The following is a 26,485-nucleotide window of genomic DNA, read 5'->3' on the forward strand; positions in this document are numbered from 1 at the left end:
CAGAAATGCCAGGGTTTTCACATTTTTATTATCATGTGTTAAATGAAGAAAAAAAAAAGAATAGTCAGTTTCATCCCGCTGATTTTCTATTATTATCTACTAGTCCATTAGGGTGGTGAGGCACTGGAATGGGTTGCCCAGGGCAGTTGTGAATGCTCCATCCCTGGCAGTGTTCAAGACCAGGCTGGACGAGGCCTTGGGTGATATGGTTTAGTGTGAGGTGTCCCTGCCCATGGCAGGGGGGTTGGAACTGGATGATCTTAAGGTCCTTTCCAACACTAACCATTCTATGATTCTGTGATTCTACATTGAATTACAAAGTTGTTCCAAGGAATTAACAACAATATATAAATTTATAAAGTAATGCATAAACCATTAAAGTAGGTGGTTTAGCAAGTAGTTCTACACACAAACCTGTGTGTAAAAACACTTGTCATACATGGATGAGGTGGTAAATCCAAAACTCCCAAATCCTCCCTAGACGCTCTATTTTTGTGATACAGTTTTGCAATTCCAGTTATAATGTAGACAACGAACAGTTGAATGGAAATGTCATGCAGTGCACAACTGCAATCTACAAGTACTCATAAATCTAAGAAGCAAAAGTACATCTAACTAGCACTTGGAAAGTAACAAATGCATCATTTCTTGCTTACTGAATTTTCTTGGTCATTAAAACAGAATATATAATTAATCAGAATAAAAATTGTTGAAGTTGTGTTTTAAAATATTTAACTATTTCTTAAGGAAAATTCCATAAACTGTGAAACTACCACCTTCTGACTTCAAACACAAAGAAATTTGTGAGGGAAATGCTGGCCTTGCAATGAAGCAGCTGAGATGCAAACCAAAGTTCTCTAGGAAGTTTCTGCAAAACAATTGAAATAAGTCACCACAGAGATAACAAAGCTGTGATCAACAAAGGGAAATTGAAATACTATAAAACAAAGCATAAAAATGAACATAAACATAACTATTAAAATGCACTGCATACAGAGGAGCACTAGCCATTTTTGGTAGCTTACACAAATCATGTGCATTAGTCAAGTACCTCATAAAACGTGATGTGGGAGCAGAGCTGGACAGGTGCCTTCTCCAGTGCTGCTGTGATTTTCCCTCGGTGACATCTTGAAGATGACTGCTAGGAACCACATGGTTCTTACTACCCTGCAGCTTCAAAAAAATCTTCATGCAACAAGGACATCATTACATGATACTACTGTTAGCACTGAAGTATGTCAAATCAACCTGGTTTTCATCTGTAGTACTGTAGCCAGTCTAAAATCCCTGTCGACATCATCTGTCAAAGCAGTACAGCTAATAATGTAACTCCAAACAGATGCAGGCAGCCTCCAAAACTTACCCTGCAACATCTAAACCCACCTCATTGCCAATGCTCTTGTTAATGTTAGTGCAGCAGCAAGGGAAAAGGTATGACAGAAACCCACCGTTATGGGTACCAAGCAGATCAATAAAGTACCAGTTTTTAAGTCTACTCCATGTTTCCTTATCATGAAGTAAGAGCACAGCAGCCCAACAGCAAGCAGGAGAGCAAACGGTCACTCTCATGGGTATAATATCCCATGCCACAGTGGGACTGGAAAGGTGCCTGCTTTTGCTCTGCCTCAGAACATATCACCAATGCAAAGAAGAAAACAGGCAAGTCAGCACACATTTTAGACTGGCAGACCTGAAAGACATCTAGTGGTTTGAATTTCATTAGAAGGCTTCCATTGGGCAGGCTCAGCAATCTTCTCTTTTAATTGCTTCTAAAGGCTGCTACCCATGTACTGGAAATCCTTGCCTTCTGCAGCTACAAAGATGGAATAATGGTTCTGTACACTTGTATGTAAAATATGTGGATCTATATTATACAGAGATCATAGATGCACGTTTCAAAAAATATATGGCTATTTTGAGTATAATGTAATGTTTTTCCATGCTTTGACACAACGAAAAATTGGACCCAACCCATATACCCAGAAATCTAAAATCCAGTAATTTGATGGTAAAATGTTCAATGTTGTTTGTACACTTTTAGCGACTAAAAAAAGAAAAATCCCCTGCACAAATTGAGAGATAATGTTGAAATTTCCAAGTATTAAAGGACCAGAAGATCAAATATTGAAACATGATGGCAGCCTGCCAAACTAAGTTAAACAATCAGGATCTTTTACTGAATTTCTAGCATTGCTAAAGCTGATTTCCCTGTTAGTGAAAAAAGCTGCTTTAGAATGAGGAAAAGTGTGCTCCAACCTGTCAGAAGTACTGTATTATTAAGAAAAAAAAAAAAGTGGTCAATGAAATAACTTCTCTGCAAGATTTGCCCATAGTTCCATGTTGTATAATTGGTTACATGTCCTGTACTCTTAGGCAGGAATCAAAGCTGCCTGGGGGATCCAATGCTTTCTTGAACTCATGAGGGTGGTAAAATACTGGAACAGGTTGCCCTGAGAGGTGGTAGATGCCTACCAGGTGATTACGGAAAGAAAACTGGATGATTATAAAAGACAATCTTCCTACTTACTAGCCTTCTACAAAATAGCGATTCAAGAGTTTTGTATCCACCATGTTTGGGGATCTTGATTCTCTTTCATGACCTCCCAGTGCTTTTTAAACTCCTGATATCCACAACAGTCTGAAAACGAACTCTGCGATATATTTTATGCCATATGTAGAAGAAAACTTCATTTGTTTTAAGCTGCTGCCCTGGGTGTTCCGTAGTTCCCCATGACAAAACCCAGCATATACGAGTTCCCTCATTACATTTGGACCATTTGTAATTTTGTATAGCTCTCATTCCTATCTCAGTCATCTCTCCCCCAAGCTAAGGAAGTTAGAGTTGATTTAGCCACCTCTTACACAGCAGCCATTCTCTGTCTCTGATTATCTTTACTACAATTCTTTGTACCTTTTCTGTATCTGTTAGACATATATTTTAGATGAGGAATCAAAGCATGCACGTATGTAGTACAGAAGAGCTATAGGCTTTTATGCTAACATCATAAAATGCAATTTTTTTTATTTCCTAATATTTTCTAACATTCTATTTGTCATTAAATATATATGGGAATATAGCAAGGACCCTATAATTTTTAACTCAAAATTGCAGCCACTGAGTAGAGCTATTTCCCTAACCTACAATCCTGAACACAGTACACATCTAGTGTACAGGTTGATGTCAAGAAAATTGGAGGAAAATCTGCAAAACGCTAATGACATGATCAGATCATATAAACTTTAAAACTCACTGTTAGTTATTTTATAAGATTGATGAGAAAACTGTTCATTTTGGATCAGTAATGACTTCAGAAAGTGACAACACAAAAGCCTGCAGACAGGTTTCATATAAATGTGCTTTATTGCAGAGAAGTTACATTATTTACATGCTGCAACACATTACAACATAAATCTATCAAGTATTTCATGGTGGATGCTGTTGGTTGTCAGATAGCATTGCTATAAGAACCACATTATAAAGTGAAGAGACTTACAGCTTTATATAGTCTACAACTTGGAGTAGCTAAAATGTTAAAAGTCAAAAGGCAGTGTTTTCTCAGGCCTGCCTGTTGTCATATGCATGCAAAAGCCTAAGGAGAGCAAATATAAAAGTATTGTCCGGTTTCAGGTCTATGATGCCACCAAAGCTGATGATAGGTGTATACCGATTTATATTTTAAAGCATATAATCTTGCATAAATTATACAAGTCTAATAAGACTGGTAGAAATCTAATTATTTATAAACCATGGCTTAGAAATAAAGGAGAAATGCAGCTTGCACATGCATTTAAAAGGACAACCTAGCAAATGTTTGTGACCTTAGTGTTTATTACCTTTTCTCTTAACAGATCTGCTAGAAAACATCTTAATTCTACAGTTACACATCTCTTGGCTGAATAATGACAATGAAACTCCAGAAAAAGACAGCGAAGCAATCTAGCCAATATATGCTGGTGGAGAAAAATCTATGAAATACAGAACATTGTTTATGTCTAACTTAGAATGCCTCCATTAAGCAATGTTTCTAGCAGCATCATAGTGAAATAGAATTGTTGAGTGAAGTTTGGCCCCTCATTTTCTTAAGTGTGAATTAAAATCCCAATTGAATCTGTAGCCCATATAACAGTTGCTAAATAAACTGGGGAAAGCTTTGTTGCTTTCTAAAGGGAAGTTCTGCAACTGCATCAGTCTTAGGAGATGTGACTACAACAAGCCTAAAGAACCATACCAGACATTTCTTAAGAAGTGAGAGAAAGGGTCAGGATGAAGGAAAAGAAAACCAAACAACAATATACAAGTCAATGTCTTCCCTGGTAAATCAGCCATCATCCTTTTGCTTGCCACGCAGCTGGGGTGTTTTACACTAGCCAAGGAATGGACTTTGTTTCTGTGTTTCTAATGAAGTTATCTTTTTTTTTTCTTAAAAAAAGAAAAAAGAAAAAAGAAAAGAAAACGACCAAAGAATTGTAGATGGACAGCAGTGGCACAGGTGCAGTCATGCATGAAGGGCTTGATCCTGCCAGCAATGCCACATACCAGGGGCAGTGGTACTGTGTGGACACTTTGCTGATGTGGCTCCCCTCACCCCTGGTGCACGCTGCACCCCAACACTGAGCAAAGCAGAGGCAGTGTGTCCTCACTCAGCACCAAGGTAAAGGATGGAGGGCAAGATGAGTGCGGGTGCCAGGGCTGGCAACTGCTCTTGTGAGTATGTACAAACATCTCCTTTCCTGACTCTCCTACAGACTCCCACTTTTAACCTCAGCACCTGGCTGTGACAAAGTGCTGACTCAGTTAGTGAGTCAGGGCAACCTGCCATAAGTGGCCCCCCGCTCCCTGTTTACACAAACCACGGCTGAGATAGGCTGCAGAACCTTCCTTGAGGGGTAGCAGAGGTGCAAGGTGGTCACCATACTCAGCAGGTTGAAAGTTGTGCCTCTCTCTGCCCACAGGGTCAGTGTGCTCTCCTGGAGGACTCACAGAAAGCTGCATTCCCAGGCTGGAACTTTTCCCTTGCAGCAAAACTTAGGGTTACTTTCTCTCTGAAGCACTGATCAAATCCCACTGAAGTTGATGAAAAGGTTACCAACAAATCCCATGAGTTTCTGGGAGTGGGATGGGAGAATCTGGGCACACCAAGTCTAACCTCAGCTATTTTCCACACTAAGCAGAAAGCTAGATTTGGTCTGCATGTAGGATGCCACTGGCACTGTGTATGGAAAGTGGGTGCACAAACGTCCAAAGCAGACTTGTATGCCTGACACTCTTTTACAGGTGAAGAGGGGTTGAAGGGGTCCCAGTTGGAAGATGTGTATTAAAGGCAAAGACCAGATATTCTAGGCCATAACTACACCCTACAAAAGAGGGGTGGGAGAGTCAGACAGGCCCAGGGTAGCAAAGATCTAAGTTAGCGTGTCCCCATGGTGGAACTGAGCACCATTCAGGCTAACTAGGTTAGTTGGGCAGTTTGGCCACTTTAATCTGAAGCTAATGAGCAGAATTTACGATTGAGGCCAATGTATGTAGACAGCACTGAGACCTGAGCCAATGACCTGAGCCAGCTTGACCACAGCTGGCTCATGTGTTGGCATGCTCTCAGTTTCACCTTAGCAGAGGCAGTAGGAAGATCCATCTTGATCTATCAGTGTAGACATACCCATAGACTACTGGTAAGGACAAAGAAAGTCCTGCTCATGCCCAGCTTAAGTCCCTGTGCTCATTTCATTTCATCTTAAGCCACTTTTTGTATGATGCCACAAAAATCAGTTTATACTACATATATGTAGGTGCATGAGTGTATTAGATAAGACATTTTATATATATTAAACATATATAAATATCTATTTTATATATATATTATATATATTAAACAACACATTCTATTCAATCATCCTCATTTCATGTTCTTCCAATGAACCCCATCACTTCTCTCAAATTGCACAAGTTCTTTAGGACTGAGCTGTCTTTGTTTTGGAGTACTTTATAGATGCCAATTCTAGTGAACAGCACTTTACTGGCACTGCATTTAGATAGATGAGGGTTTTTTAGTATTAGTGATACTCCTCAGACCCTTTACAATACGTCCTCAGGCCCTGATGCTGTACCATCACCAAGTTGTGAATGGGCCATCTGTGAATTAAGCTCATATGCACAATGAGGACTGTAGTTATTACTGAAAATTAGCACTGTATTAAGCACTAAGGTTTACTGCAAAAGTATGCGTAAATAAACAAATAAGTGAATAAATAAATAAAATCAAAGCATTTTGGAGAGTGGGAGAGAGATGCCATCATTTCCCTTCCCACTGTCTCTTACAATTGCATACATGGGGGAAGAGTAATATTTTGGACTTCTCTCCTCACTCCATGGGCCAATTCTTTGAGGTTTGCCAACAGAGATAAACAGTACACTGTTGTTTTATATGAACTAGCTAATATATTTCCCAGGGTTATCTGGTTTTAGTAAAATAGGCAATCATTTCTGGGGTATATTTTCATTGTCATTCTTGCGTATTTTAATAGTGGGATATACTCAGTATCACCACTGATATTTAAGCAAGATTTCTGGTTTGTTAGATGATAGCTTCCAATTAGTAACAAACAACAGATAAGTTGTCCTAAGAATAAGCAGCTAAGACGACTGAATTTCCACTATAAACAAAGTCTATGAGCATTAACAGGGAAATGCATAAACAAGTAACTTACTGTGTATAAAACCCCTGAATAATACTGTATCAAACTATAAATAACAGAGAGTAAACAAAAAAAGACAAAATCACTATATAAATCACAGGAAAGAAAAAAAAAATCTCCAAAGCCCAATATGAATTATGGCTTCCATAGCCAGTGAAAGATTACTGCAATTCTATATCTAAACAAAAAGTCTACAGCAGGTATTTTAACTTGCAATTAGAAGAAAGTATCTGCAGATTGCATAAATGCGCTGTTGTGTCACATAATATCAAAGTTATTTGCAAAAAATTATACAACCTGGAATGCTTTAATATGAGACACAACAATGTACTTAAACACACAGTAATAAGAAAATGAGAGCAATCATTATATAAAATGTGTTTGGGGATGCATTGAGTTAGCGGTGCTATCTAGACTAAATATGTAAAGTGAAAATTCGCCATTTTAATAAGCTGCTCATTGATACCCCTTTTTGCCATCAGGACATTTTGTGTTCCCTACTTCTGCTGGATCTTTAAAGTCCCAAGGGCAAGTTAAAGCCAGTTCTGGCATTCAGAAATAATTCAGTTGAGATCTGTACTGTGCATTTGTTACCACTGCATGTTTTTCTTTTAAAAGAGAAGTGATTTCACAAAGGCAGGTTTCTTTCATTGATACAGTAAAATCCTTGGAGCAGGGACCATATTCTGGACACTGCTAATCACATTGTTGGCACTCAAGAACTAAACAATAACAACATTAATGATAATTTACTTTGCTTAACTCCTTTGTAGTGCTGATTCCCTTGATTTAAGTGATGCTCCTTAGGAATTTTCAGATCCTTTTGGCCTAAGTCCCCTCTGTCTTTCCTGTTTTCTTTTTAATGTTGCTACTCTCCTCAGTCCAAAAGCCTCTTATTTTCGAGGTGTTGCTGTTTTATTTGCACTTATAGCAGAGGTGTTCGATAAAGCTACACTTCTTCCTGCATTTGGTAAATCTTGTGTATCATACTCCCAAGGGCAGACTTCAGCTCGAGATGCTAAAGGTTGCTGGAAGTAACTACTTGGCTTATGGGAGTCAGATGAAAGCACATTTCCCTCGGAAGAGGCATTTTTTTTCTGTTCTGCCAATTTATTGAGGTTTTCTTTTTCTGCTGCTCTCTGGGGTAGCTCTTCCAGCTCCCCAGCACAGGTATTAGGTGTATATCTATTAACATTCTCATGCTTCAGCCCAGGGGAAACTGGAGACTTGGAATTTGACTGGGTTTTGTCATTTTGCTCTTGTGTCTCCTGAGCAGCTTCCTCCACCTTCTCTGAACATATTTGATTTGACTGCTGATACCCCTCAGGTGTCTTCAGCTTACGATGAGTCTTCCCCTTTGGCTGAGAAGGGTGGTTTTTCTCTGGCTCTGAGGAAGCAATAGACACGTGTTTTTGAACTTTAGAGTCAGAAGGCACAGGACCAGGAGTTTGGTCATATATCTCCCAAGGACAGACTTCTCCTATGTCGAAATTGTCCTTGTGTAGAGACTTACCTGGGCCTGTGTCTGGATTTGCAGGTGTCTGACTAACCCTTTGCTGCTTCATAATTGAAGATTTATGGGCTTTCTTTGCTTCCTCAGAGTGGGTAGAGTTCTTCTGGTGGGAATCCTTATGCTCACCTTTATCAGAGACCGAGTGCTTTTTGCCAGCCTCCTTACCCTTTGGCTGAGGTTTATGAGACTTCGTGCTTTCTTCCAGACTTTGTGTTTTACCTGTTAGTCCCAGAGTCTTTTCCTTGGCACTAGCAATAACACTGAGGGATTTTTGTAACACAGATGTTCTTGGATGCAGAGGCTTCTTATCGGCACTTAAATTATGTGCACTTACTGATTTGCACACCAAAGGGACCGATTCAGTGGAGACAGCTTCAACCTTTTCAGGAGCATTTTTGGTTAACTTGTTATCATTCAGTGAGTCCAGTAGTGAATTCTCAGCAGCTATAACTTCAGTGCTTTCTGTAGTTAAGCTATTTGGTTCTTCTGTTTGATCCCTAACATGATCGTAAGTGCTGTGGGACTTTTTTAAGGAAAAGACCCTATTTTTCAAAGTCTCCTCTTTTGGCTTTGCAGAACTTGTGGAGTCTGGTGGGTTTTTCTTCAGCGTAGCCACGTTCTTCACAACACTATGCTCCATCAGGTCCTTCTCATCCCTGGAGCACTGCCTGGTGACCGTCTCAGGGATTTCTGTAATACGTCGCATTATTGAGCGCCCCAACCCCTTTTTAGAGCACCTTTTCTTCTGGAGATGTGGGTTATTAGCAATCATCTTTTTCCTTTTATAGATTTCAAGCTGGGCATATAGTTTCTTCAATTCATCCTGCAAAGCAAAGTGAATGGAAAAACTAGCAAGTACAGAGCAAGTACAGTCAAACAAGCAGCCTGATGAATGCATCGCCTACCGCTCTAAAAATGGCATTGAACTTATTCCTGACTTGTCTAATTCTTGAATACGCCATTTCTCCGTCAACTTGAATCCCAATTTTAAGTTCAACCCTTACACACAAATGTGTAACCTTCCACAGCTGTGCATCATACAGCATGCGCAATTCATATACATTTATGCTGTATGTTTCAGATTTCACAGGGCTGTGTGTATGCTTTCCTGCTGAACTCACAGCTGTTCTTTATTCTGGGAACATCAGCCCTTTTATCATGTAATGTAGGAATAAAGTGGTTTTTTTTTTCTGTTAATCATGTGGTTTTTTAAAATTTTATCCATATAGTTATGTATAGTTACAGACATGTTATATACAAATGACTGGTCACACTGACACCACATATTGCTTGTACTTCAAGACAATTCAAAGAGGCTATGTAAACTGATAAACAGCTCTTGCTGCGGACGATTCCTCCTCTTTAGCCTCCAGTATGACTTTTACTACAACTAGCGACGCAGTGTCTCTTCACACTAGTGAGTATTTTCCATGAGATTTCACATGACCTGATACCACAGTCACTGAGAGACCTAAGCTGGCCTATTTCAGCTGATACCTGCACAAAAATTCAAATTGATGCAATTCAGAATTTACTCATAGGAAAAAGCGTTGTTCTTGAAAATAAATTCTATTTAAATTAATTATATCTACCCGAATATCTTCAGGATCCAAACTATGTTCACTCCATGCTGAATTGATACTGCTGTTCAGATAGGATCCAGATCGACCCATGTCAAGCTCATCTTCATAAGCTTCTGTAGCTATATCATCTCTTGGATTATTGCTTGAATGTGAAAACTGCATAAAAAAGACACTGCCATCAGTTCAAAAGTTTACTTCAGCATTACTGTAGGAGTTCACATCAACAGTTTTTATTGCACAATGATCCTTCTATGGAATTCATAAGAACTTCTGAACTCAAATCACTAGCTATAGGCATCATTGGCATATGTAGTATAGAATATCAGTATTGTATGGAATAAACTCTTATTAATAATTGCTTAACTTGATAAATCTTAGAGATTTTAACAAGAAAACCCTCTCCCTGAGCAGTTAATTTGGTGCTTATTTGAACCTCTTTAAAACTGCATTTAAATCAAGCTAGTATGGAAATAGACTTTCAGCCAGTATTTCCAATTAGGCTACTAAAGCCATTAAGACTAGATTTTATAATCCATACAGTTTTATAATCCTGCAGAAAGCAATTCTCCCATTTTAGATCCTGACCTTGAGAAGGAAGAGGTGGCAAAAATGGAAAGGAAAAAATAAAAAGAGAAAGGAAAAAAAAACAAACCAGCAGGAAACAAATAAAAAAAGCAGACAAGGTAATTTCTATCTTCTAAGTTTTAGCAAATGTGTGGATCAAGAGTGGAGAGAGACAGTCAGCTAATTTTTTTTATTCATAGTGATTCACTCATCTGTAGTTACTATTGTCCACACAGTCATCTGACTTCAGGACTTTATGAATGGAACTAAACCTTGTGAATCTTCTCTTAATTCCCTGCATTAATTGGTGTGCTGGAAAAAAAGTTTGTGCAGTGTTACACAGATCATAAACTAAAAATGGAAATGCTGGATCCTTAGTTATGAGTCAGCTTCAGAAAGGTCAACACATTTTTTAGGTTAATGTATGAAATAAAGTACATGGATGTAAAATAGAAAATAATAAGAATATTCTAAAGACCAGACAAATAATTTAAAATAAGGTTATTCAGTATCAAGGCTCAATCGATGTGTCCTCTTACTATGACTGTTTACTGTATGTACATTTGACAGTTATCAGCATACCCTATTCTGACACATAGGCAAAAGATGGGAACAGTGGCTTCATTAATCTGAAAATTGTACAAGTTGAACCAAATACCTGAAAATAACCATCATTAGGCAAGGCGGGATTCTTTCCTCCTTGTATTAATCACATCAAAATTTTAAGTACTTTAAACTCCTGGAATTTTGAAAGCTGAAAGTAATAATCTTTGAAAATGTGTAAGAGTTTTTAAAATAAAATAAAAAAAAAATAGCGTTTTAGGCAATACAGACAAATCTTTTATCTTCCTATTCTATCAGTTGCTATTTTATACAGAATTGCTTCTGAAGAACATCTATCTGCCTCAGTCTTGGAAAAAGAAAAAAAACAGGAGACTCAAATACCTTAGGGATCAGAAGTAGCCCAACAGTGACTGTCACAGTCAAGTGCGTGTGTGCAAAGAACAGCATCAGCATCCAGTCAGACTGAAGTCTCGAAGCAAGAATGAATCTGAAAATAGAATTCAAGGCTGCAATTCACTGCCTTTTCTCCAGTGCATTAGATTTAACATTTTTAATGTTCCTTAGGTTTCTTTTCATTGAAAGGCCAGACACAGCTGGTTTTATTCTGCTTTCATACAGACTAAAAATGACATCCTTATGCTTTACCTATATACCACAATCTGAAAACAACTCAGGAAAAAAAAACTCCAATCAACAAAACAAGGCCAAATAGAGTACAAAAGAAACAACAGACCTTAAATTATATTGTTTATTTCACCTTCTTCACCCTACTTAGCTGACTTTTTCGATGGTCTATACTGTCACAGCTTCTTTGGCCTGAACTGAGTTATGGCAGCTTATATACGTTAAGGATCTCAACAGGTGATTTTAGGTTAAGTAAGCACATGTACTATGATAAATTACAGTGTACTTCATAAATACAGGATGCTCACAGATTGCAGCTACAGAGTGCGGCTGATAAGCCATCAAAGAGAGAAGCAAACTGAAATGCTTTTTAGCAGGGAGCAAAGAAATGGTCTCGATTGTAGGATCACCCAGCCCAATGCTGCAGGGCCAAGAGCCTTGCAAATGCTAGGAAATGAGTGGCTGAACATCCCAAACTAAGCAATTCCTTGCTGAGCTTTCTCAAAGAACAGTAGAACAAGCAGTGCAGTTAAAGCTAGCTGGAACATGCTTGGCTTATCTGCCTTACTGAGTTCCCAAAGATAGAAATGGTAAGCAATGCAATGGATGAATGGATGTACCACTGGCTTGTAATTTGCAAGTTTACAAAAATCATTCAGACAGAAATGACATTTGCAACTTATCCAAGTCCACAGATGCGTATTTTGCAGAAGCTTTTGTTAACAGAAATAGTCTGGCATGAAACACTGGTTTATATGCCATAATAATACAGTCATCATTTCTTGTTTAATACTTTGTAAATGAAATGCTTCATGAACAGAATAAAATATTGCAATTATTTCTTGCAGAGATGTTGCTATTGAGGGGTGCAGGGATATGAAGATGCTCAGACCTGAGGTTTAGCTAACTGAACACAACATGGGAACTATTGAAGATGACATGAGAAACTGCTAGATGCAACAAACAACAGAGCGAAAAGTGAACAAAACTTGCAGACAGTCCTGATGGTGGATGCCAAAATTTCATAGGTGGTTAATGAGGAGCCATTTGAAGCAAACTTTACAGGTAACTGAAGGGAGCAATGGGGGCTCTTGAGGGAGGAGAACTTGCAAGGTCAGTGATACCGATGGAACCATATCAGTAACAGCATGTAAGGCTGTGATCACCTAGGTAAAGATATCATAAATAGCAAATTTGAGTACAGATGTAGCAAAACTGGGACAAATAGTAAAAGTTGTTTATTTGGGAGAATTCAAAGACAGAGACAGAGAGAGTCTAAGGTAGGTGGGGGAAGTACAAGCATGGAAAGAAGTGGAGATAAAAAGGGCTAGTGACATAAAAGCAAGTTGTCACTGACTGAGCCCTGCACCAGATCACTGTACTATCTCCTATCTTCTCATTAAATCCTTCTCCTAATGTCTGTGTGATCTCACTTGCTATGCTGTGCATGTGTGTACGTTCAACTCATGACCAAACTTCAGGCTGGACTAGCCAGCACGCAGGAGACCCACATCGGGTAGATCCAAGGTCTCAGCCCATGCATGACAGGCTACAGGGCCCCAGACCTGAAGATGGATATAAGATTGGCTTAAGAACTGTGCTCATATTTGAAGGAACTGTGAACGTAGTGTGACTGTGAACCTACACAGGTGCGTGGCTCATCAGGGAACGTGATCAGCTGCAGAGGAGGAACAGAAGCAGGATGTACGTGGTCCATGTGGCCAGCCATGCATTGCGCGTGACTGCACCAGTGGATGTCCTCCGTCTAGCTAGGAAACAACAGCAGCCAAGTCCATCAGGCAGAGAGACAGAGGGGAGTAAGCTCCCAGGTCCTGATGGCCACCAGATTTGGTTAACCTTTAACATCTCCAATCCTCAAATACTGTCAAGGCTTTTCTCTTGTTCTATGTGTGAAACCTTGACTAAGGCATCCATGCCATACCCCTAAAAAACCCCCAGCATTTGTAGTAGCCCTTCAGACCTAGCAGAGATGAGATTTCTATTTAAATGAGATTTTTTCCATGCAAATTTTGCTGTCCTCAGTAATACAAGAGAAAGAGTAATGCAGGAATTTACTGCTATGCTGATCTGAAGATAATCAAGAATCCTCTGTTTCTGAAATTGGAATAATACTTTTAAAGGAAAACAAAATGCAAACAGTTCAAGGTTTTATTTAGCGCTTACATGAATCTTATATGAGCTTTGTGAGTTTTCAGACTGGATGGCTGCCTTGTAATATAGTAGGTGTCCTTCAGGGCTCCACTGCTTTCAACTTCACAACAACTCAGATATGTCACATAAATCTGAGTCTTACATTTCTGCCCTTTCAGTTTACACCCAAAACTTGGTGGGGGAAGACAAAGGCAAAAAAGCAAACAAAAATAAAAAGTGAACTTCAAAGAGACTGGATTAAGACTTGCGTATACAGAAATGGACACACTCTTAGGAGGAATCATGTACTTCCCATGCATTTTATTCATTCCTATCCATAAACAGTATATGATATTTCTTCAACAAACTGCCATGTATCAGACAGAGGGCAAAGAATCAATACAAAATGTACTTTTTTATTTTTTTAAAGAACAAGATCAGCAGACCTTTGGCCGAAGCATTCTTGAGAGGACAAACTGAGAGACCTAATCCTTTTGTGTCTCCTTCATAAGGCATGTATTAAAATGCCATGTTTTCCCCTTTTCCCCTCTCTTTAATCCACAATTACTTTCATTTGGTCCTACTGTTAAAAGAAACTTTCAACCCACATAATAGCCCTTTGAATGCACTGAACTGTATCTTCTAACATGTCCCAAAATAAGGTTTAGGAACATTAATTAATGGGTGAAAATTTTGACTGAGAAGCTTTCATATCGGCTATCATCAATACAAAAGTGTTGTAACTGAATTTCCTACCTATCTACCAGGAATGAAAAGGAAAATGCTTCTACAGAATACAGATTTTAAACACTATTTTTGAAGATGTCTGTGTTAGTTGTGGAGTGAAGAAGATTTTGAGAGTGTGTGGATGTTGAGATGTGGGGTGAGGAGAAGCTGAAGGAAACAAAAAGTTGCAAGCCTGAAAGGTGCAGTGAACTTTGTAACAATGATAAGGGAAAAGAGCACCTGGAAGGAATAGAGATGAAAAAATTGCTTTGCTGCTGTTTACTCAGAAAAAAAAATATGCCTCATGGAAGCAAATATCAAGAAGGCAGAGAAAAATGTGAGTTCCAAGACAGACCAAGGAACAGAGAAGTGTTTGAAGACTGTCAGCAGAGCAATTAATAAAAAAAAAAAACAGAAGATCTTAGTAGATAAGGTCTGTCAGGAGGCAAAGGAAACTGTGAGAATGTCACAGAAATTCAGTAGGATCTCTTACAGGATGAGCTGAAATTCATGTTATCTTACTATTTTGAGCATTCTAGGATGAATTCATTTTTACAGGGTGCTCTGTAGGAAAGGCATATATAGTAATTTTCATGTAGCTCCGGCAAAGACCCTTATTTATTTGTTGCTACTGTAATAATTTACAAGTATGAAATATAGAGCTCATTATAATCTTTACAAGACACGCATGCTTTATATTTGTTATGGCATTGTATGCATACCTATTTTTTATATCGGCATATAAAGCACTATGCTTCATGCACAAACCAATACAATCAAAATACAGCTGCACCTTACCAATTTTACACACCAGGAAAAGTTCACATAAACCAACATTCTTACCTGCTGTTCTAGGGATACAAACCAGTGAGCAGTATGTAGGTGACTGAAGACAGACAGCAGTTTCGCTTTATCTAATTTACCATATATGCTGAACTTTGAGACAAGGTCATAACAGCTAGTTATACTGAAAAAAACCCTAATTATACAATTAACAGGTTGATTGTACATATTCTTGAATGAGATCACTTTTAAGTTTAGTCATCACTTAATCTGCAGAATTAAATATTTATAACACCTTCCATTATGCAACCTAACCCATTCACCCATTTTAAGTTGCACCATATGAAACCTGAAAGTTAAATAGTTAATTACTAGATCTACAGATCACTTGCCTAATTGTATGGAATATAGCAGAGATAATGAGCTCATTGTGTACTGCAACAGCCATATAACGTGGCTCATGAAATGCTGATGGGACTGTCCGCACTGCATAGCAGAGATAAACACCCCACAAGAGGAATAAAAATTCAGCTGCGAGAAGAACAAAAAGAAATAATTTACAATTAGTTTTATAGATGAAAAAGGAAGGACATTTGAAGTACTACAGTATCTTCTGTATGTGTGAGTATCTATGTAAAGAAAATACATGCTTATACAAGTACATATGTACACACAGAGGCATTCAGACTCTTTCAGATACTGTCACTGTACATGATAAATTTGGTTTTAATTTTACACACTTATTTTATTCCAAATCAGGAACTTTGCATTCACGGTGTTTCAGTTTTTCAATTGACAAACTTTAAGACAATGTCTAATAATGTCTTGCTTGCTTTTCAAATTGATATTACAGAAGTTTGACATTACTTAGAATAACAAGCATTTTATTTGTGGCTCTGGTTCTTGTTATAGAGGCAAATACTGGTGCTACAAGCTTTTTAAGACAACAGTTTCATTTCAAAGGTTTATAACTCAGATATAACAATATATTTTGGGCTTAAAAATAACCTCTGTTCATTCTGCTGGTGCCCATAATATGATGAGTCATTTCTGAGGGTCTAATATAATTACAACAAATGACGCATTTCTCTGTTAGGAGAAAAATGAGAAAAGGAAGAGAGGAGTAAGGGGTCAGGATCATCTTAAACTATCCTCTTAGAGCTAACTCATCTGCACCCAGCATTCCTCTGACTTCAGTTTCCACTGGACAGTTTGCTGTGCTTTGTTTTGGTTATGATACAATTGAAGTGATTTTATATCCACCTTAAAAAAACTGCCCTTCCAGAAAATAAAAACACATCCAGCTATAAGTAGAGCTGGTGCCTTTCCCTCTTGCCTTGCAGTCTGGGTTGATGATGGCTGGAAGTGTTTGAGTGTTAACCAGCAACATGCAGTTCCATATTAGAGCCCTGTAATGCCAGCACTGCTCTAGACCAGCTTCAGAAATATTGTGTAATCCCTTTGCTATTCATACACTGCTTTTGCCTTGTTGATTTTTTTCTGTAAAAACTACAGTCAAAGGTAGCATAATAGTAAAGTAGTCCCTTTTCACAGATATTTTTTGCACAGTATTAATATACTGTAACTAGAACTGGTGACTGGTGGCATCACCCTACTGTAGTGATCAGCAAATCATTACTGGTCAGGTTTGGATAAGGACACAAATGCTTGCGAGCCCTGCCATTAGTAACAGATTGAAATAAAACATCTGCACTGGATGTTTCATGCGACAGGTCATCTGGTTCCTCTACTTTTAATAGTCTATAAATGCTGTAAATTACCTATATTATATTGTTACAGCATTTAGAAACTTCTAATTTTGCTGTGAATCTCAGCTAAAATCCTAAGAGACAAGTCTGGATAGAGTGAAAATTAATTCAGTTACACAGATATCTCTGTGGTCTCACAAGAGTTCAGTTTGAATAACACTTTGCCTGTTTCTTACTTCTATCAAAAATAGATGGCCTAGCTTCAAGACCATTATTTTTACTAGAACATATCCTACATAAACCTGTCAGTTTTCCCAGTTACATAAAATCAAGCATCTGAAGATGCATAATCCATGCATGCCGCTATTTTTGTGCTCTTCCTTACCAAAACCCCAACAATAATAAACCTTTTGACTAAGTAATAGTTTGACTTGGAACCTAAGTTTCAAAATGAAGAAAGCATGGTATGAATCTTCTGAAACTGTGAGTTGCAGCTTTTTCTTTGCGCTCTGCGAAAGCATGTATGCAGGTATGTCTTTCCTATACCCCCCACACACTCATTGCTTGGGCAAACTGGCTGCTACTTCCATTTCATTCCTAGTTAATTAGCTATGCTACTAGCGAAGTCTCTTACTCTGGTTTCATAAAAACACCTACGCAGGAATGACCTACCAAGCCGTCTTGCTCCTGAAGTCTTCTCTGAGGGAGTGAAATACAAATTTTGCTTCAATTAAATAAGATTAAAGGCTCCTTTACAAAAGTTAGCAGTTTTGGCTTTTGTCTCTAAGTATATGTGCCTTGGATATGCAGAATCATGGCACTGACATGTACTGCTCTTCAAAGCACTGTAATTTATTGCTTTAATTGCTCTGTATTGATTTAGAAGAAACTGAAAAGGGGAAAATGGTTAGCATTAGGTCACTAAAGCAAATTCACTGTATTTTACCATCCCAGGTTCTGTGGAAACTCGTCTTATTAATACGGTTCAGAAGGTATTCCCCAGAACATGCTAGAGAGCCTACTTCCTCTCATTGTGCCTTTCATCCAAAGTCTACCTGCAGTAAAAGACCCAACATTACCAGCAGAACTGAAGAGATGAGCTTTGAAATAACGGTCATAGTCCACAAAACTGCCCATGGCTCATTCTTCTTGCTTTTCCTCAACTGAAGTGAGAAGAGCCTCAAGTCTCTTACTGATTGAAAAGATCAGTTACAAGTGCTGAGGCTGAGAGCTTGAAAAGGTTGTTTCGTTTTTTTTTAAAGGGATGAAAATACACATATAAAACTCCATATGCTGAAGGTATTCCTATTTGAACTGAAGAGTATGGGTCAAATTTTGCTTATTTTCAGAAAAAAAAAAAAAATCATCTCTATGTTTGAAAATTTGGAAGTTTTTTTTTAATTTTTTATTGGTATACAGGTATGTCAGAGAGCAAATGAACATGAAAAAGCTGCACCTCCATAATAAAAACCAATTTCAGTGAGCTGGGCTCATGTGACCTCCAGATCTGATTAATTCTGAAAATTCCCATTTTCAGTTTTCCAATCATAGTTACAAGGAGTCCCCAAGACAACAAGAGGACACTTCAAAGTATTGAAGCATAACAGTAGTTTGCACCATTTAATGAACAATGCTTTTATAAAAGCTTTACATTTAGAACAGAGTTGGCATTCCTGTCTGCAGATAATAATTAGTGTGACATCTAGTACACAACACAAATAGAGAACAGCTTTTAAATCACAAGGTAAAATAACAGAGTTCCTATGCTTGCCAAGCCATACAATATATGTTACAATAATTTCATTAGCAATAACAAACAAAACAGACTGATAGAAAAACGATTTATTATCTAAACCACTAATTACAGAGCTAAAATGTAGAAGATGTGCTTGAGAAGCGAAATTAAGTTCATATAATTTAACTACAAACTACTAGTGCAATTTATAGTAAAAATCTGAAGGTGTGACAAAATTTTGCTGTACTGTTTTTCTACATGGCCTTTTTGATTTCTAAATATAAGGTGACTCATAAATACTAATGTATTTATCACACCAATGAAAAACACAGATATAACTAACTTCAAATTGAGGTTGGCCTAGAGGATGTCCAGTGCCCCCTTCCAGCCCATTTTTTGACTGTGTGATTATGGGATAGATGAGACAGAGGGATAGATAGATAGGATAGATTAGATAGATAGATAGATAGATAGATAGATAGATAGATAGATAGATAGACAGATAGATAGATAATGGAGCAAATTTGGCCATTATGCAGCAAGGTTCTTATGTACCACTCATCTCTAAGGTCTTATTAGCTCTGTCTATGGCCCACTAGTGACTGTTCTCTGCCAAATATCTTAATGATTAAAAGTGGTGAGATATGGTATGAAATTTCTATTTGGCTTGCTGAATAATTTTCCATTAAAAGCCTGGTGTAGAAGAGTGACTTCCTGACCACTAAAGGAGTATCTCAGCATATTGCAAACCTGCCAAGACCAAACTCAAAGCTCAAAACACACGATCTTGTTACTTTAAGTATGATTTATCATAAGGTTTATAAATTAGCCCATTTTACACATTAAGAACAAGAGATACCATCTTTTCCCCTTCTGAAAAATGATGGAAATTCCTAGGAGAGAGAGCTGTCAACAGCTGCCTGGACAGAAAATGTGAAGTAAAAAAAATGAAGCATAAAAGAGCTCTGAAAAAACTTGCAGTAGCTACTCTGTAACTGCCTAACCCAGGCATTCAGATTCGAGGTGCAAATGTCTGACAGATAAAAGAGTAAGAAAAGGCACAATTGCTTTAAAGGCATAAATGGATGCAGATATGAATGGAAGGTAAAGATGAAAATATAATGTGACCTTAATATGTCATGTGCACAAATGAATTAATCTTTAAATATGTCTCTTCCTAGTCACTACTTATTTCTTACCCACATAACCTTTTACCTGGTCTTTGTACCATTTAATCAACCTGCTTAGTTATATTCGTTAGTGTTTAAACCCCATGATTGTTTCTTTTATTTGCAACACCCATCAAGTTTTCAGAAAATGAAGTGTTTTGGAACACTTAGCTTGTTCACCCAATATACTGGACCAGAATCATGCTTAATGCCACCAGTCTGTTACAACTAAGAGTGTGCCATGTCTGCTCACCTGGGATTTGCTTAGGCCCTTGCTCATATTCTGCATCTTCTGATAAGGAAGGACGATGATGTATGTTCACAGTTTGTGACATGCATCTGCCCCATAGAAAAGGGCAGGCTCCGGGTTGGTATTATTGACTTAAACTTTGTCAGAAGATACAGGTTAATATATTCACTAGCTTTTGCTAAATATGCAGTTGCCTGTGTTGCTAATCATTCTTTCATATTTAAAGCCAGTACAAGGCAAAGCCATGTCAAGACAGTCTCTGTGACCTTTCCTTGCAGTGTCCATTCGCTGAGTTGTGTCATGCCTTGCACAGCACAGTGAATGCAGACTGACCTGTTCCCATCTGTCTACCCCCCCAGCACAAGTAAACTCCCATGTTAATCCATATCCTTCCTCATTGCCTGCTCTGCATATGTCTGTAGTTCACCTGACTGCATAGAACTGCAAAGCGAGATATGATGAACTGAAAGCAGTGATCAAGTCACTTTCCTCTCATTCAAGATCTGGAAGTCACTGGGAACTTCCTTACGCTTGGGTAGGTACAGGAACAGAACACCCACAGATGACAACTGGAGTAAAGGCAGCAAGGGCATGACTTCAGGAAAGCTAAGAAAAAGCAGATTCAGAGAAGGAAAGATCCTATAAAGGAAACATGAAAAATCAAGAAATGTGAAGCTGGATTTTTGAAGATGGCTTACACACCAACTCTTCTTAGAGGCCTTAGGAAAGTACTTCATCCTTACTCCTATAGCTTTGCTGTCTCTAAGAACTGGACAGCACTAAAATAAAAATACCACATATGCAGCCTTAACTAATTCTCTTTTACATATATAATCTTCAGTTAACTATATAATTTCTTAAAAGACCAAACTCATCTAATGCATGTGACAGAGCAACTCCAGAGATGAATCAAGGCTGGGTAATGAAGAAAGCTCTGTAATTTGTTGCAAATAGCATTCACATGTCCACTGAATGAGAAAAGACTGCAGGTGATAAAAAAAGCAGCCCTGTGCACGTGCACAACTGAATTCTAACTTTATATTTACCTCAAGCTCCCATGCATATTAAAGAAACAACTAAAGACAAACTTTGCAAAGATGAACACAGAGAACATTTCTCTTACTATTTGGATGCCAACACAGGCATTTTTGCTGCAATATGCAGCAGAACTAAGGGCTGTATTTGTAGCCAGTGAGGCCATACACAACATGTTCTATATAGATTTGGCTAAGCTTTGTAACTGAGCCAAAGGCATTATAAAATGGGCAGCCAGATTAAATGGACCATATAAACCTAATCTCAATTGTGTCTCAGCTCTGGCTCTATGAAATGGGGATAATGCCACCCTGTCACTGCAAGATGACTGCAGAAATAAATCTACCCACATTTATGAAGAGCTTAAATCCTAAACTGTGAATTCCCTTCCTGCCATGGTCAGGAAAGGAAAGTGAGTTATTTCAGGTTGTCCTGGTTGCTTCTTAGGCCTCCTACCCTACCAGAAATGTCTTTCTCTTGTGCTTCTTCAGGGTGACCTCTTGGTGGAGATGGCTGTAGGCTAGAATTGCTGCAAGGAACTCCCTGGAGCCAGGATACCCATCCCCATGCTCACTTGCACTCTGCTATCCAAAAGCTATCTGAAAAAGGAAGACATCCCTGAAGGATTAAGGCCCGCTTTCATGACTCTGTATGATGTTCTATGTCTAAGCGCAAGCATCTTTGTAGGCCAAGAACAGACCACTGCTCTCCAAAGACAGTGACATGCTCTGTGCCCTTTCCTTATTTAACAAGGGAAAGCCCATTCATTACAGCTGTGGCTTGCCTAAGTTCATTTGGCATCCTGAACTTTGCCCTGTTGGCTAAACAGTACTGTTCAAACAGTTACGCCAATCTTTTTCCTCAGATTTTAGACACAAATTACTGATTACAACTCTACTTACATCCACAACACAGTTACAACAACTCATCTACTTCTCCATCAGGCTTCATTTCATACAGTTTAGATTCCCCCTACTGAAATAAAGTGTGCTATGGATCTGGAAGCATGGCTCTTCCATCTATTCATCCACTCAGGGTGCCAGCTGGAGCTGAGCATGCACCATTTTAAAATAGGAAAAGAATTGTGTCCTCAATTGTTCCTGTGCTGCCAGCCAGCATAGCACAAACTCTTTCTGCCTCACTGTGTCCAATCTCCCACCTGGAGAGGTGCACCATGTCATAGAAGAAGTTCTGTTCTTCAGTTCTTTCAGCTGAAAGGATTTTCATATGTTTCAATGAACTGTGATTACATATGGAAGGCTTCAGTATTAAGTTATTCCTAGCAAATTATAAATTACCAGAGCTTTACCTCTCACAATATCACAGCATTGTTTTCATTAGATAGGCACAGCTAGGCACAGCACAGAGACCTATGTATGGAGGAAGAGTTAATGGTGCCAAATCCAGACTTTTTTTCTGTCAGAACTTCCATGGCCTGAGCATAGCTGAGACTGACTGTGACTGGGCAAGGCTGAGAAAGAAGACAAGGGGTCTGTGGGCTGGTGGGGGACACACCACACAGCCACAAGACTGCCTTGAAGGTCCACCCAAAGCAATGTAAGGGAAATGCTGACCTATGGTTTGTGGGCCCCATGGCTTGAGGGTAACCTAGAGACAGCTTTTGCTGACAATGGAGACATATCCGCTGACTTGACTGTGAGCAACATGCCTAGAAGTCTCACTGCATGAAACCTATGCCAGTACTTACATTTACAATCTCTAGGAACTCCCCTAATTTCTGCATTTCTCTTACTCATGCATTCTTATACTCATGTATTTTTTTCCTTTTTCTACACAGATGTGCTGTTCTGCCTTACTCCTTCCACAGTCCACTGTTATTACTAAGGTCAACTGGCCACTCTTCAGTCTTCATGTGTCCCATTATCCACTTCACTTACATGTGGATGAAAGAGAAAGAACAGGATCAGAGAGAGAACAGGATCAGAAAGATCTACCAGCAGCAGCTGAAAGCAAGCTGAATGTGGGACCTGTTCTCTCACATCTTAAGGAAGATGCAAGCAATGCCAATGGCATTCAAAGTATGTGAAGGGCTGGAAAGACTTGGAGCAGTACAAGAAAGATACTGAGGTGCCGGAGCGGGTCCAGAGAAGGGCAGCAAAGCTGGTGAAGGGTCTGGAGCACAAGTCTGATGAGGAACAACTGAGGGAATTGGGGTTTGTTCATCCTGAAGGCTCAGGGGTGACCTTATCACTCTCTACAACTACCTAGAAATGAGGTTGTAGTGAGGCGGCTATCAGTTCTTTTCTCCCAAGTAACAAGTGTCAGGACAGGAAGGAAGGGCCTCAAGCTGCACTAGGGGAGGTTTAGACAGGATATTAGGAAAAAATTCTTCACAGAGGGTGATCAGGCATTTGAATGGGCTGCCCAGGGCAGAGCTGGAGTCACCATCCCTGGAAGTGTGCAAAAACCATGCAGATGAGGCCCTCAGTAATACGGTTTACTGATGGTCTTGGCAGACCTGGCGTAATGGTTGGACTTGATGATCTTAAAGGTCTTTTCCAATATAGGTGATTCTATGATTCTAAGAAGTGAATTCCAGAAAGGGTGGTGCGAAAGGCAAGAGGAAGTCAGAGCATCTTCTAGCCTCTCCTAAAGCAATCTCTTCCCATGGGTGGCTCGCAGAAGCATTTGAGGACGACATTTATAAATACATAAACATGCAGCCAAGGCAACCCAAATATGATTTCCTTAGCAGAAGTACTTCGTAGAAATGGTGCCCAAATAAAGGCTATGGGATTTCACCTGAATATAATAGATACCAAGAAAAAGCAACATCACCACAGGCAGTAATACAACCCAAACTGCCCAAACTGGGGGTTCCAGCATCTTTTTCCCCATATCTTTTCGAGATTCACCATATCCTAGAGATGAGGGACATAAACCACACACAGTGTTGGTTATGTGGACTGTGAAAGAGGTGTACATGGTAGCAGGAGACGTGAGTTACAAGTAGGAAAGGGACGGAGCTGAAGGCTACTTTGTAAAACAGGATTCTTTGCCTATTTCTGCTTCAAACATTTTATAGGGCCCTGGTATTATCATTTACAGCAAGCTTTTCACAACTGATCACTTATTTTTACATGACACATTTTCAGAGTATTCAATGTGAGAACTAAAGCCAGATCCTCATCAGTATTTAATTCTAACAAGTGCCTCCTGGTTGGGCTGTCCACACAGAGGAGGCTATAAACAGTACTCTCCATGTCTCTAGCCAGACACTCAAAATGGATAGCTACTGTTGACAATTTTGGTTTTAATCTTTGTACATCGATGCTAAGGAGAACATGGCCTAAAAATGCCCATTTTGGAAAGGAACAGTTCTTTATTCATTGCATGCTCTGAACACCACACCCCGAAGATGGCATAGGGCCACAACAAATAGGGATAACAAAAAGAAATAATAATCATTCACTCACTGAATGCAGCAGAGAGCCTGTAGAAAATTTAATAAAGGGCCTTGTAAGGCTGTATTACAATGCCCTAACTCAGAAGTGTACAGGTGGCCCTAAAGCCCAATCTGCCAGAGCCTGTCCTGGCAACTCATGTCCTCTTCAGATGCACAGATTATACATGTTAAATATCAACAAACGAACAGTGGGAGGGTGCTCTTTTGTGAACAGTCTGAAACACTCATTTTGTTCCTTTTCCTGGCTGAGGGCATGCAGTAATCATGGTGCAGCCTCGTGTCTGGAATCCTCTTGGTGCCCAAGCCCTAGAGAATGACCCAGTGATTAGCAGGCTATGGCAGCCGCTCCAGCCGGCTGCGTGGAAGCAGCACAGCTCCTGCAGCCAAGAGGCAAACAGGTACTGGGGAAAAATACTCCCTGCACTTGGTTAATACCTGTCATCACTTCTGATTTAAATAAAACATGGAAAACCACACAGAATGCAACGCTATAGCTCAAATCCTATCCATAGGATAGGATAGGATAGGATAGGATAGGATAGGATAGGATAGGATAGGATAGGATAGGATAGGATATCCATAGGATAGGATTTGATAGCTGGCTGGGCTGAAGTCAGGAACATCCACCTGGTAAGATATCACCTCTGCTCTTTATTTGTGTTTGTGCATGTCTGTCTGCCTGTCTTTCTCTCCTGCCTGAGACTTTGTTCATTTAACTGGCTATTTTGCTTTTTTTTTTGTGTTCCAGTTTCTGGGAAGTTCTTTTAAACTCTGTGCTGATATCTGTTTCACTTATAGGATCTTTTCCCTCAGGATACAGAATAATAGTTTGATTGGTGACACTGCAAGCCCTCAGGTACCAAAAGTTCATCGCGGTTTTTTTTTCCCCTAACTTGGAATATTGTCTGTGACAGGTGGAGGTATAGAATATATTCAAGCCGTAGGAAAAAGGCTTTGTGGGTGAGGTGAGCATTTTCAAGCAACTCCGGTCTTTCTGTAACATCTCAGACTGTCAACCATGCCATCGCTTGTCAATGAGACCAATGCCCCAACCTTGAAAGTGATGCAGAAACAAACACAAAGGAAATAAAAGCGTCTAGGCAAATAACAAATAAGCTACCCACACATATCCAACCTCAAGGAAAATACATACTAACTTACATTATGTTTGTAGATAAAATAAGATTCATTGAATGCTAATTTTTCTCATCAGCATATCAGAGAGTACAGAGGCAATGCTAGAAATGGCAACAACCCTTGCGTCTAAGTCTACTTCTCTCACAGAGAGGATGCTCTTAAACTTAATGGAAATGTAAATATAAAATATTCACTCCAATAAAAGTCTCCCGAGATAAAGCCTAAGTATCATGATTAGTATGGAAAATGCTTCATAAATCCTAACTCCAATAATCTGGTAGCATAAAGGATTCATCTCATTATGACTTTCTAACAGAGCCTTGTTAATTCTCACTTCACTAATCTGCGACCTTGAAAATTCCCCCTCTGCATTTCAGTAGTGTTGACAGCTGATTGGAACAGGGAGGTATTCCAGCAAGGGCTACAGGTGACAGGCTATATTCCAAAATACACACTAGTTTTATATAAAATACTGTGCCTGACTAAATTAAATAACACGACTTTCATAAATTATTGCCCAGCATTTTTATTTTAGCATTTTAAATTAAATATCATAATCCATCTTTTGCAAGGCTGCTCCCACTCAATTAAAGAAATAAAAGGGGTTCTGCACTATGGGTATTTATCCTGACATATTTCTGAGATGAAGTATCTGGTTTTGGAACTAGTTCCCACCAGCTGTAAGCTTCTCAGACTACTAACAAGAAAATCTTGAAGTGCATACACACATGTATATTAAATATATATATACACACACACATTAGTACAGACTTGTAGGTATACATCTCCTGGTGCTACTAATGTGACTGCATAGTTTACTGA

At 39.0% G+C, this 26,485-nt stretch overlaps 1 protein-coding gene across 2 annotated transcripts in view; it reads right to left on the bottom strand.

Annotated features, from left to right (window-relative positions):
* Nucleotides 1-4,445: 4,445 nt before the first annotated feature.
* Nucleotides 4,446-26,485, bottom strand: part of GPR158 (G protein-coupled receptor 158) — a 193,232-nt gene continuing 171,192 nt past the window's right edge. Inside the window, exons 8-12 of one of the 2 annotated variants that reach the window (XM_061468229.1) lie at nt 15,594-15,732; nt 11,299-11,404; nt 9,799-9,945; nt 8,207-9,029; nt 4,446-8,080 (exon numbers count right to left, since the gene is read on the bottom strand). In XM_061468229.1, coding sequence (XP_061324213.1) covers nt 7,587-8,080; nt 8,207-9,029; nt 9,799-9,945; nt 11,299-11,404; nt 15,594-15,732 — 1,709 coding nt within the window. In that variant the 3' untranslated portion in view covers nt 4,446-7,586. Of the gene's footprint in view, nt 9,030-9,798; nt 9,946-11,298; nt 11,405-15,593; nt 15,733-26,485 lie in introns of both variants that reach the window. The other variant, XM_061468228.1, reaches the window with a different exon arrangement.

Source organism: Pezoporus flaviventris, unplaced genomic scaffold, assembly GCF_033815535.1.
Source record: "Pezoporus flaviventris isolate CSIRO_AGI_PZ_B2104156 unplaced genomic scaffold, CSIRO_AGI_Pfla_v1 ptg000047l, whole genome shotgun sequence".
Classification (NCBI taxonomy): Eukaryota; Metazoa; Chordata; class Aves; order Psittaciformes; family Psittacidae; genus Pezoporus; species Pezoporus flaviventris.